The sequence below is a fragment of the Microcebus murinus genome, chromosome 2, assembly GCF_040939455.1.
Source record: "Microcebus murinus isolate Inina chromosome 2, M.murinus_Inina_mat1.0, whole genome shotgun sequence".
Taxonomy (NCBI): domain Eukaryota; kingdom Metazoa; phylum Chordata; class Mammalia; order Primates; family Cheirogaleidae; genus Microcebus; species Microcebus murinus.
The window spans coordinates 100,597,613-100,611,211 of NC_134105.1; the positions used below are offsets into that span (position 1 = coordinate 100,597,613).

General features: G+C 47.1%; 1 protein-coding gene across 3 annotated transcripts in view; it reads left to right on the forward strand.

The window, feature by feature from the left end:
- Positions 1-10,965, forward strand: part of TUFT1 (tuftelin 1) — a 42,455-nt gene extending 31,490 nt beyond the window's left edge. For all 3 annotated transcript variants that reach the window (XM_012767597.3, XM_012767599.3, XM_012767601.3), the window contains 6 exons: positions 3,635-3,763; positions 4,309-4,403; positions 7,673-7,778; positions 9,110-9,193; positions 10,077-10,177; positions 10,748-10,965. In XM_012767597.3, the coding sequence (XP_012623051.2) occupies positions 3,635-3,763; positions 4,309-4,403; positions 7,673-7,778; positions 9,110-9,193; positions 10,077-10,177; positions 10,748-10,811 (579 nt within the window). In that variant the 3' untranslated portion in view covers positions 10,812-10,965. The remainder of the gene's footprint in view (positions 1-3,634; positions 3,764-4,308; positions 4,404-7,672; positions 7,779-9,109; positions 9,194-10,076; positions 10,178-10,747) is intronic.
- The last annotated feature ends 2,634 nt before the right edge of the window (positions 10,966-13,599 follow it).

Here is a 13,599-nt window from a genome sequence, read left to right on the forward strand (position 1 = left end):
GGTTTATTGTCCAAGGCTGGCCCATAGTTCAGAGGTCAGCTATTGGCCAGGTGCGGTGGCTCACGCCTATGATCCTAGCACTATGGGAGGCCGAGGCAGGTGGATTGTTTGAGCTCAGGAGTTTGAGACCAGCCTGAGCAAGAGCGAGACCCCGTCTCTACTAAAAAAATGGAAATAAATTAGCTGGACCAACTTAAAAATATACAGAAAAAAATTAGCCAGGCATGGTGGCACATGCCTGTAGTCCCAGCTACTCGGGAGGCTGAGGCAGCAGGATTGCTTGAGCCCAGGAGTTTGAGGTTGCTGTGAGCTAGGCTGACGCCAGGACACTCTAGGCGGGGCAACAGAGTGAGACTCTGTCTCAAAAAAAAAAAAAAAATCTAAAGGTCAGCTCTTGATTTTCTGCTCAGATGAAGTTGAGCGGTAACACTAGCGTGGGACAGCAGGTCAATCAGAAGTAATTTCTGCGAGAGTCACTGGGCTGTAAGGCTCCATGCAGGCAGGGACTGCTGCTGTCATGATCACCACTGAGTCCCCAGTGTCTGGCACAATACCTGTCTTAAGGTGGGTGCTTTGTGAATGTGGACTGGACGAGTGCTGTCGGCTGTGTCGTTATAGAAAGAACTTTGCCCATGGAGTCACAGGACCTTAGCTCTAGGCTTTACTATGCAGAGCTTTGTGGTCTGGAATGAGTATCTTAATTATTGTTATAAAAGGTAACAGATTTTTTAAAAAATGCATACTAGATTATTACAGAGGTCTATAAATGGAGAGCAAAAGCCCCCTACTATTAAAAATATGTAAGGTCTTTCATACTTTATAGAAAATTCTTTGAGTATAAAATAAGGTCCATGGGACAGTTTTCTAACTACTCCATGAGATCAGCCATCTGTTATCTGCTTTGCTCTTCCATAAATAAAGTATTCTTTATGTCATAAATATGTTATGATAGGATTATATCCTGCCTAGGCATGCTGGGAGCTGGCAAAAACAGGAGGGCAGCCTGAACTCTTCTTTCTCATGGAACTGAGAAATATAACTATTATACAAAGGGTTCATGAAATGTGCCTCACAAGCTTGTTGTATGCATTAAATGAGGTAATATTTGTGAGAGCACTTTGTTATTCTACAAGGTTTTAGAAGTATAAGAGATAGTTTGTATTTTTCTTCACAATCAGTTCCATAAGCAGATTTTCCTATCATAAATAGTTTGGACTTAGGGTAATACTAAGGTTAGTTTTTGATCTCAGAACAAACCAGCTGTCTGATAAAGACGTTTTCTGCATCTGTTTCAGCTTCCACAATGTGGAACATTTGGTTGGTGATGTATCAGTTTGGTCTCCTACCTTCTCAGAAACAAAACAGGAGGAAGGGGAGGTTGAGGCTGGAGCACTGACCAGGTTGTGAATTTTGGAAAGAAATTTCTGCATTGGGAGGCATTTCGAAGTTGTAGAAATTACAGAAATACTTGTCAGTTTTGACCACACACTGAGGACTCTGCTGCTCTGGGTTTCAGAGCTGGAGCAAAAGTGCCCTGAATATAAGCCCGAGGCCAGAAGGTGCCAGACGACTGCAGCCAACCGCCCACGGTTCAGAAGAGGCTGTTCCTTAGCCCCATGGTGCACAGCACCACCTGCAACAGGAAGTGCTCACGTTGTTCCCACCATTGGGCACACCCGTTTCTAATTAAGAGGCTCCTTTGGGGGGCGAGGCTGGCAGGAGCTACAGGGACAGGTGTGGAATGGGAGTGTGTTGTTCTGTTTTCTAACCTTGGTGATCCTGTGATGGGGTGTGAGGGTTGGGCCACGGGCCCCAGCGCTGTGAGCATGGTGCACGCTGCGTTCTGAGCGCTCATTGGCCCGGGTGCGGTGTCCACGTACAGAAACGGAAAGCCTTCTTTTCAAGTTCCTGCCCATGTGGCTGGCCTGTTTCAGGCTAAGTCAGGTCATTTGAGAGCTTTCCTCAGTCTTTCCTAGTGAATTGGACTCCCTGGCCTACTTTTCTGAACCTTGGGGTAGGAAGGGCAAGATCATCAGTTAACATGAAAATAACCTGCTGCTAAGCCTGGGTTTCCCGTTCGACTGGCTGCTCGCTGTCAGGAAGGATTTGCAGTGAGAGTGCGTTTGCTCCAGACAGGGCTGGCATGCGGCGTGGACGTGTCCCATCGTACATCATCCCGTGCTATGCTTTCTCCTCCCCGGTTCTGACTTCAGGAGGAGCCGGACAAACTGGCTGCTGGTGTTCTCTGTTTTTCCAGGCCTGGCTAGGCTTTTCAGATGTTACCTGGATCCTTTTTTAGTAAATGATGAAGAGTCAGTGTAGGGTAACTGGGAAGCGTTGACATGGAGGGTGAAGTAACTGGGTTCTAAAACTGGCTTTGTCATTCACTAGCTGCATGACCTCTAATAGGCCAGTTGACCTTTACTTGTGAAATTCCATTTCTGATTTTATAAAGCAGTTATTGCACGCAAGGTACAATAACTTGGAGCTCTGGAAATGTAATGGTGCTTAGGTCTGTGTCGTCACGATGCTGACCGTACTCAGGGCAGGTAACTGGGCAAAATCCACTCAGTGCTTTGAGAAGGAAGGGCTGTGTGTCTTCTGTGGGCACACAAAGGAACAGCTCCTGTGCAGGCTCAGAAGGCTCCCTGGAAGAGGGGGTGTCTTAAGTGAGACCTGAAGAATGAGTAGGAGTTGGCAAGATGCAAGTGAGAGAAACAGAAGCAAGTTCTTACTTTTATTTCTTATTCTAAAATTCTGCTTTTATTTTTTTCTCAGTTGGCTTCTCATCTCTGATGAAGGACAGATTTTTCCTGGTGCTTAGTAGCCCTTCCAGATGCTGTTTAGGCCTTTGTATGTGGGCTCTGAAATATCGCTTGAACTGAGGGCAAGGAATAGTTGGGGAAACAGAAGTAAGAACGTGGAGATGTAGCCTCCCTGGGATTATTTGCTTTTGAATTAGTGGTGAAGCCACAACATTGAGTTAATCTTGGCTGGCACTGCAGGATTCCTGCGTATGTTGAAGAAGTCAGCCGTCTGAAAAGTATTGCTTGTGTGTTCCGGGTGTCACTTTATTTTATTTTATTATTTTTAAATTTTTTTCTAGAGACAGTTTTGCTCTGTCACCCAGGCTGGAATGCAGTGGTGTGTTCACAACTCACTGCAACCTTGAACTCCTGGGCTCAAGTTGTCTTCCTGCCTCAGCCTGTCGAGTAGCTAGTACTATAGGCATGCGCCTCCACACCCAGCTAATTTTTTCAAAAATATTTCATAGAGATAGGGTCTCACTATGTTACCCAGGCTGGTCTTAATCTCCTGGCCTCAAATGATCCTTCTGCCTTGGGCTCCCAAAGCGCTGGGATTATTGGCATGACCCACCATGCCTGGCCTGGGTGTCACTTTAAAGTGGAGCTCAATCGTATGCCAGTTAACCCTGCAAATAGAGTTAATCTGCTAGAGTCCTCCGAGGTGGTCCTGAAAGTGATGGGAGGTGGCGGGGCACTCATCAGAGTTGCCTCATTTCTCCCATCCTGGTGCCAGAGCTGCCCCAGGTTCCTGGGTTCTTTTCTAAGGTTTTTATCCATGTTTGCACTTTCTTTCCCTACCATTAAACACATCCTCATCCTGTATATAGGTCAAACTCAGCCAGTACCAGAGAGAAGCAGAACAGAGTAATGTGGCCCTTCAGAGAGAAGAGGACAGAGTGGAGCAGAAAGAGGCAGAAGTCGGAGAGCTGCAGAGGCGCTTGTTAGGGATGGAGACGGTAATGGTGGGCGTCTTGCTTGGGATTGCTGGACTCCTGGGCTGCGCTGGGCCCAAGGATTCATTGAGATGGCTGTTGAGACTCTGCTTTTCCGAGCAGCTCCAGAAAAAGCACACTTCCATGGGAAAATCTTTCTCTCAGCTAGCTTCAGCCTCCCCCTAACTAGAGTTGAACCCATTTCCACTTTAATCAGATTCTTATACAGATGCCCCTTTGGGGCTTTTGAAGACAGTTGCTGGGAAGTCCTGCAGCCAGCTTTCTCGGAGGTTGGCCGCCATGGCTGGCAGGTGGGCCTGCATAACGCAGGGCCAGGTTCTCCCTCTGGGCAGCTGGGCGAGGCTGGGAAATGTCTGTGTGTGGAGGGTGGAAGGGTTCTCCCTGACAGGGGAGGGTGCCCCACCAAACCAGCTTGTCTTGCTGCTCTTTGGCAGCTCTCCCAGGCCCAGTAGGGGCTGAGTCCCAGTCCTGGTGCCCATCTCACCTCAAACCCAGAAACTGCTGCCATTTTCTCATTGTGGGTTTCCTCTCTCTTTTGGTCCACCCAGGAGCATCAGGCCTTACTGGCCAAAGTCAGGGAAGGGGAGGTGGCCCTAGAGGAACTTCGGAGCAAGAACGCTGACTGCCAGGCAGAACAAGAAAAGTAAGGGCTCTTGTTGACTGTGAAATTGGGGTGCGCGGAGGGGAGGGCGGGCCGCGCAGCCTGCAGCTCCTGTGGTGGCCAGATCTGGGGAGGAAGCGAGTGCTGATGTCAGATATTCCAGCTCTGACTCACGGTGTGTTTGCTCAGGGCGGAGCCCTGCCTGGGGAGATGCTATTTGGAAGGCGGCCATCTCCAGGGAGTTCATTTTCCATGGGGTAATAACCTAAAGAAAAGACCTTTCCAGTTTGAGAGCCAAGGTTAAGTGAAAGCTGGGAGGGCATCTGCTGCCACAGCACACCGTTCTGCAGAGGATTACTCGGGGTGTATTAGGCCCCACCGTCCTCCCCGCCGAACCCAAAACTGACTGTAAACTATTGAGGGTAAATAACTTCCTCACAAGTTATGCTGATGAAAAACAGAATGAGCTGCCTTACGAGGAGATACTGAACTTCCTGTCACCTGAAGCGACGCAGATAGAAACCGAGAACCACCTGTCAGCTGTGGCGGCTGGGCGATCTCTGAGATCCTTCCTACCCCCAAAGGGTAGAGGGTTTTATAAATTCCTTCTGATCAGACGGGATGAGAGAGGCTCCAGACCAGTGAAACCCACAGAGCAACGAGTGCGCCTTCTGGATTTTCAGGAATGTGGAAGTTCTTTATGCCGTTGGCAATTAATAAATAAGACCACAAATGGTAAATCGATTTTAATATCAACATATTGGGTCTGATCTCCATTGTGTAAGTTGGACTTTTTTTTAGTTCAGCGAGACATTATTTGAAGGGCCTTCTAAGGAATTCCAAGATTCACAGACACGATCCTTGCCTTTCAGGACCCTCAGTCTTCTGGAGGCATTTTCTCTCTGTTAGGGTAACCTAGACTGGACTTCCTGGCATGGAGAAGGCACAGCTCTTATTGAAGCCTCCTTTCTGACTTGACTTCATATCAGAATACCTTTAAATTACTCAGCATTCCGTCTTCCTCTCTGGTGGAGGTGCACTTGGGCAGACCAACAGAAGGGAGGAGCAGGAGAAACAGAGGACTGGACAGTCCAAAGCCACGGCTTGGGCATGCACGTGGCAGCTGTGCATCATAAGTGCTGACTTTCCAAATGAGAGGAGCCCGAGAACTAGGGCATTGGAGAGCTGAGGGTGGAAACTTAGAATGTTAAGCTCAAGAAGAACGTGGGGTGGCTTTGGCTGCGTTGTATCCCCCCTGCCCTGAGCACGGCCCACTTTCTGGGACACTTCAACGTCCTCTGGCAGAACGGAGCAGTCATGGATTCTTTCAGGGGTCCAAACCCCTGGGCACTCTTTCTCCCAAGTGTCCTGACAAAAGGAAAACTGCTCCTCTATTCATAATCCCTCTGACACCAAATGTGTGGGTTTTCCACACCAAGCACTTTTCCAGTTTGCAGTTGGAATCAACTGGGTGTCCTTCAATAAAATTCAATTCTAGGACTGCCCAGGGTTAGTGCAGGAACCCCCCCCCCCATTAAGGGCTCAGTCCCACAAGGCTACCCCCACTTCAGATGCCAGTCACAAGTCCAAGGGTACCCATGCTTCTGTCCAACCTGGCATGAATTGGGGGTTCCCATGATCCTCTCCTCAGGTTTGATAATTTGCTGTAGTGACTCATGGAACTCAGGGAAACGTTTTGCTTATAATTACTAGTTTATTATAAAGGATAATATAAGGATTCCAGTGAACAGACTGATGAAGAGGTACATAGGGGGTGGTCTGGAAGAGTGCCAGAGCTTCTGTCCCCATGGAGTTGGGGCGTGCCACCCTCTCAACGTGTGCATACATTCCCCAACCTGGAAGCTCTCCAGACCCTTTTGTTGAGGTTTTTAAAGGAGATTCCTTTACATAGACATGATGGATTAAATCACTGGCCACTGGTGAATCTCAACCTCCAGCCCCTCACCCTTCTACAGAGGTTGGGGGTGGTGGAGCTGAAAGTGCAGACCCTTTAATCAAGCCGTGGTCTTTGACTAGCCCCCATCCTGGCTTTATCTAGGGATCCCAACCAACAGTCATCTCATTAGCACACAAGAAGACACTTATTCCCGGAGATTCCAAGGGTCTTGTCAGGAACCAGACACTAAGACCAAATACTGTAACAAAACATACTCCTGTCACCCCTGTATACTCCGGAAATTACCAGGGTTTCAGGAACCCAGGGTAGAGACCAAATATATATTTTTATGTCACAGTGACTGTTAGGGATCTGGGCTCAGTTTGCTTAGAAGATGCAAAGGAAACAATAGTGGTTTGGAGGCCGGGCGCGGTGGCTCACGCCTGTAATCCTAGCACTCTGGGAAGCCGAGGCGGGCGGATTGCTCCAGGTCAGGAGTTCGAAACCAGCCTGAGCAAGAGTGAGACCCCGTCTCTACTATAAATAGAAAGAAATTAATTGGCCAACTAATACATATATAGAAAAAATTAGCCGGGCATGGTGGCACATCCCTGTAGTCCCAGCTACTTGGGAGGCTGAGGCAGGAGGATTGCTTGAGCCCAGGAGTTTGAGGTTGCTGTGAGCTAGGCTGACGCCACGGCACTCACTCTAGCCTGGGCAACAAGGTGAGACTCTGTCTCAAAAAAAAAAAAAAAAAAAAAAAAAAAAATAGTGGTTTGGAAATTATGAGACTTAGAAACAGAGTAGCTTGAAGAGGCTTTAAGGATCCTTCTGATATCTTATCTCCTTCCTGGTATAAAATCCCTAGGGAGGACAAGGCGGGAGGATTGCTTGAAGCCAGGAGTTTGAGACCAGAATAAACATCTACAGGCAAACATCTACCTCCTCTCTAAAAAAAAAAAAAAAAAAAAAAAAAAAACAAATTCCCGCCAACAGCTTGATGGTGTTGGGTATAACAACCCCAGCTCCTACTTGAATGTTTCCTTCCAGTAGTGAGGAGCTCATTACATGTGAGGCAGCCCGCTTTCTGATGATCTGATACTGACAAAGTCTTTCCTGCATTAATATAAAAACAGCTTACCTGGAACATGTACCTGTTGGTTCTAGTTTTACCCTCCAGAGCCATCCAAAATGACTTATCCCTTCTAACTTCTTTGAGGCTCAGTTTCGTCACTTGGATAGGATGATCGCCAATGGTGCTTCCAATGTGCTGTTCTAAGGTGTCCCACCACCTATGGGGAATCAGGTGGAGGGAATCACACCTGATGAGAGCCTCCCAGGCCCATGGCTCTTCTTGTACTGGGTAGAGTAGGTATATTTTTCCTTTGCTTCAGCCTCCGATCTTTCCTCCCAGAGCTGCTACCCTGGAAAAGGAAGTGGCTGGGTTGCGGCAGAAGATCCACCACTTGGATGACATGCTCAAGAGCCAGCAGCGGAAAGTGCGACAAATGATAGAGCAGGTAAGGAGGGTCAGGTCTCAGCCCGCCCTGGGTTGTTACTCCCAGTCTACGCTTTTATTTGTTTATTCTCCCAGGGAGCTTGGTTTATATTCCTGCGTTTCCCATGAAACATTTACAGGTTTGGGTTATTGGGACTTGATTTTCTTCCATCTTTCCCTTAATTTTTGGCCATTTGGCTTCTGCTTTCCCAAAGGAAAGGAAGGAAAAGATTGGTCTCCCTTACATGCCGAAAATTGCTGGTAAATGAGTAATTGAGTCATCATAACTCTGTTATCTGCTTGCAGATTATCAGTCTTCCTGCCTCATGGCAGATTTCCTGCCCTTCCCCACCTGAGCTGTAGGGTAGTACATTCTGTATATGCCCATTTGCAGAATTGTTTTGAGAAATTAACACCCCCTAATGGGGAAGGTGTGTTTGCTTCTTGTCAGCTCCATTTGCATCTGTTTTTTCTACTGTTGTTTCCCATTGTCTAGAACAGGGTCTGTCATATAGTAAGCACTCAATAAATATTTCTTTTTCTGTTTTCTTTTCTTTTCTTTTTTTTTTTTTTTTGAGACAGAGTCTTGCTCTGTTGCCCAGGCTAGAGTGCAGCAGGGTCATCATAGCTCACAGCAACCTTAAACTCTTGGGCTCAGGTGATCCTCCTGCCTCAGCCTCCAGAGTATCTGGGACGACAGTAGGCCCACACCACCACGCTGACTAATTTTCTTTCTTCCTTTTTTTTTCTATTTTTTTAAATTTATTTTTTATTTTAGTGTATTATGGGGGTATAAGTGTTAAGGTTACATATATTGCCCACGTCCCCCTCGCCCCTCGAGTAAGAGCTTCAAGCGTGTCCATCCCCCTAGCGTTGCACATCTTACTCTTTGTGGTTGTATATACCCATCTTTTTTCCTATTTTTAGTTGCCCGATTAATTTTTATATTTTCAGTAAAGATGGGGATCTAGCTCTTACGCAAGCTGGTCTTGAACTCCTGACCTCACGTGATCCTTCCGTCTCGGCCTCCCAGAATGCTAGCTTAATAAATATTTCTTGAACGAAAAAATAATTAGTATTTTCTAAAGCCAAATGGGGTAGGTTTTGAATCATCCATTATTTTGGATTATCAGGGTAGTGTTCCCCTCATATATCCCTCACTCTCACCCCTGGGATAATCAAGAGTTTAATATTGACTGAAATGAAGCGTTTGTAGAAAAGCTAATTAAGTCATGTGAGAGTTGCAGAGCTCGCCTTTCATCTCTGCTAGCTTCCCCAGCAGCAGGGTGAAGTTTGGTGAGTGTCCAATGAGTCATCACATAATGAGCTCCCGTGTCTCCTCCGTCTTTGCAGCTCCAGAATTCAAAAGCTATGATCCAGTCAAAGGACGCCACCATCCAGGAGCTCAAGGAGAAAGTCGCCTATCTGGAGGCAGAGGTTTGTGTGCTGGACAGCCCCGGCAGGGGAATGGGGCTCCTGAAGACAAGATGGACATGAGGGAGGGAGAGGTTGTAGAGGGGTCTCGGTCCTATCTAGCTGCTGCTCTGAAGCAAATATCTGGGATGGTTGGTGGATCTTCAGTTCAGTTGAGTAAACATTTTCTGAGAACCTCCAGGGAGTTGCTAAGGTTGGTGAGACCTGCCCCTGCCCTCCAGGGACCTGTCATGGTGCATACCATGGTGGCGGTGAACCCTTCATTCCCATCCTAACGGGCCTTGCAGAGGAGCTGACAGTGACAGCTGGGCTTTGAAGGAGGAGGAGGCATTCTGTAGTTGGAGTCTTTTCCATGGCTAAGAGGACGGGCTTGATTCCCTGAGGCCTGGTCTTCCGAGTCTGGTTTCCATGTTATTACAAAGCCCTTCCTGTCTGTTGACTACCTGAAGATTACTTTGTAGCCACTGTGTGAAGATTCCTTGTGCCTGTGAGGTAAATGGTAGAAAGGATTGTTCATCTTCAGGGAGTTTGATGCGTTTTTTTAAAAAGACCAAAGAATGCTTTATAGAATAGCATTATCGACAAAGGTAAGGGACTATATTCAATTGACAACAAGAAATTATATACAAGAAATGTATATAGAGGATATGTGGGAAATGGTCAGTGTCGCACAAGCCATTCAAGGAGGTCCATGAATGACTTCTAGATGTATATGGACCCCCTGAAGTGATATGAGAGGAAGAGAGCAATCTGTAGCAGTGAGGACGGACGACGGGAGCGTGCATCCGTGTCGTGGGGGTGGGGCAACAGCAGCACAAACACAGAGGTGGATAGACCAGAATGCCCCAGAAAAAGGCCAATTCTAACCTCATAGCTTGTATTGCAGAATTTAGAGATGCACGATCGGATGGAGCACCTGATAGAAAAACAAATCAGTTATGGCAACTTCAGCACCCAGGCCCGGGCCAAGACAGAGAACCCGGGCAGGTGAGTAAGCGCATATAGATAGAACGGGCCCAGGTAGGAAGGGAAGGAGGAGGGAGAGAGCCATGTGAAACCTTTAATGGTAAGGCAAGGACAGGCTGTTTTAAGTCCAGCTTTCTTCCCTCAGTCTCTAATCTGACCCATTCTCCACCAGAACCATTTTCTAAGCTAGTTAGTAGAGCCTGATATCATAAACCCAAGGAGGTCCATGAATGGCTTCTAGGTATACATGAACCCCCTGAAATGGTATTCAGAATGTATTGGTAATATTGGTGTATTTCTAGGGAGAGGGTCTTTTGCTTTCAAGAGATTTACAAAAGGGCCTAAGACCTTGAAAAAAAAATCAAGAATCACAGCTATATCCACTTCTAAGTTGTTGAACTTCCCCTCTCCTTGCATCATCCCTGCCTCCAGGCAAATGTATCGAGCCCCAAATCTTCTCTTAGATGTCACTGACAGTCACTTTTTCAAAGTGTTTGGAACCCATGAGATCAGCCAGCACTGAAGTGTGAGATTCCAGAGGCACATGTGGAGGGTGGGCAACAACACAGCCGTCTCCAACTTTCTTTTCAGTGTTAGGATATCCAAGCCTCCCAGCCCGAAGCCCATGCCTCTCATCCGAGTGGTGGAAACATGAGCTGCCAGGACACGGATGCTGCTGTTGCTGTTGCCTCCTGCCTTCGGAGAAGCCCACCACCCCTGTTGGCTGTTAGCACTGACTTTGACTTCCTGACTGTTCCCTGGCTGCACCAAGGGCTTGGGCTCACATGTGCCACCATTCCCAAGCTCCTCGCCTCTGTATGCTGGGCAGACAGAGCATGAGCGCCTCCTCTGGACACTGCAGACCTTTGGAAGACGTTATCCTGCAGGCAGGAGACAGGGCAGTATCTTTATTCCTATAGTTACTATTTTTCTCTGTAGAGAGATCCCTTCTGTTGCAGACTGAAGTCCAACTGCCCTAGAAGCCAGGCCTTCATCTGGTCAGGAGAGGTGACATTTGCCTCAAGGATGGAGGCATAGATGCCCAGGGTGATTGGAGAATGTCCTGGGGGAATGAAGTTCTTCTGTAAACACAGCTCAGTTCTTAGCAACAAACTATTTGTTTTTCTACTTGCTCCACCCTCAGCCCTTGCTGACCTGGGCCTCCTGCAGACAGACTGCAGGGCTCGGGTCAGAGTCAGTGAACCTAAACTTCGACTGGATTGGCCTTGTCTTTCTGAGGAAAAGGTTTTGAATGTACATTCAGGGATAGTTTTTTGCAGAAAGATTCTCTAGGGCCACAGTTACGTGTGACTTCTCTCTGCTGTGAAAACTGCCAGAGTCTCCTGGGTTTTCCCCTAAGGTGTACCACAAGGCACACCTCAGTCATCTTGACCCAGAGCCTAAAAACTGTTTTCACTGGGTTATATCAGTCCCAGCAAAATCCTCATTGTATTTATTTTGCTAAGTTATTGGTGTTTTTGCTTACATCTCATAAGTGATTTAATACCAAAGTTCTACAGCCTTCTCTTGCAGTGTTTGGATTTGTTTGAAACTGGGGAAAGTGTTCCCATTGGACTTGTTAATCTCTGAATGACATTGTTATTTTTCCCTCCCTCCCTCCCTCCCTCCCTCCCTCCCTCCCTCCCTTCCTCCTTCCCTCCTTCTCTTCCTTTCTTCCTTCCTTTTCCTTTCCTTTTTTCTTTTTTTTTTGAGACAGTTTCTTGCTCTGTCACCCAGGCTAGAGTGCAGTGGTGTCATCATAGCTCACTGCAACTTCAGACTCTTGGGATCAAGTGATCCTCCTGCCACTGCACCTGGCTAATTTAAATTTTTTTTTTTTTTTTTTTTTTTGTAGAGATGGGGTCTTACTGTGTTGCCCAGTATGGTCTCAAACTCTTGGCCTCCCAAAGTGCTGGGATTACAGGAGTGAACCACCATACCTGTCCAAGAATGAAATTGTTATAAATCTTTCCCTTTCCTCTGTTTCTTTTCCCTTCCTCCTCCAAACTTGATTTACACCTTAGGAATGCAAGTATACTTTCCCTGAGGTGTTGGGGTCTGAGAGTATGTTGTTTGGGGGTGAAAAGGACAATCAGGACTCTTCTAGGGCGAGGAGCTGTTCTTCCCCTGACCCCTCTAAACTCCTCTGCTCTATATATAATTGGTCTTTTATCCTGGCTCTGAATGACCCCGCAGCTTGTCTTTTTCTTTAGTGCTCTTCCTACAGCCTCAAGAAGTAGATGAGCATCAGAGTGTGGTGCTAGAGGAAATAGAAAAATTAAAACTAAATATAGATTAAGTCTTTAGGCTCCACTTCAGAACCAGAAGCCTTAAGTCTGTGCGTTTCTGTGTAACAGGGCCGGGCTCACATTCCAGCTTGTCCATATGGTGTTCTGGGACTGGAGGCAGCTCCCTCATTTGTGAAATGAGGGGGTCAGACTCCGCGTCCTTTCCAGTTCTGATATTTTTTTTTCCTGTGGCATATTCTTTGTATGGTGAATTTAATAAATTATGTTACTGTGTCTCTTTGACCTCCTGGCCTGGTTTCCTTTCACTTTTGGGGGAGGATGAAAGCACATAATATTAGTGCCTCTTGAATGGACATGCTGTTGTCCACATCTGGGAGGTATGGTCCAAACATGCCAAATGCTATGTACAAGGACTTGGTGGCATTTAGAGGTATTAGAAGCAGCTCAGCTCCTTGGTTTGAGTCCTGATTGTAGGGGATAGCCCCTAATTCCCTAACTTTAGCTTTGACTCTCTCTGGGGGTGGCCCTGTGGGAATCTGTAAGCTGGGCCACTTTGTGTCCTCCTTTGGAAAAGGTGCTCAGAGGTCCTGGGATTACGCAGAGATACGCCAGTCAGCACTGGAGGTAGGTGAGTAGCCCCATGTCCTTTGCAGAAATGGGAGCACTCTGGAAATGCTGACTGCAGCCAGTTAAGAGTTTAGTTTCTGGCTATCTCTGGGCATCAATCAGTCCCATGGTTTTTTTTTTTTTTTTTTCTTTCTGCCAAGAGGCAGTTGACTGCGGAGCCAAATGAGGACATAGCTGAATTCACATGAATCTTCTCTGGGCCATAGAAACTGGAAATACACCCCTCCCTCATCCCTGGCCTTGTTTCCTTTCTACCTCCCCTTACTCTCCTTCAATTGAAAGAGTGTAAAGTTTTCTCTTACTACTATTCTTCTCCCTTCTGCTTCTCAGCCAATTCACACTACAGGCTTCAAAATGCATTGAAAACCTCCTTGCATCCTAGACCTGGATTTGTCTTCTGACACCCGTGGTTCTCCTCTTTCTCTGTCAGTCTTGCTTGGCATGGGTATATCCAGACTGTGCTTGTTCTCAGAATATTAACAGGGTGGAGCTGACTAAGGTGCCAGGAAGACTTGCCAGGCTGGAGGAATACAGGAGTGAGTGTGCCGCCACACGGGGCAGGGAGGC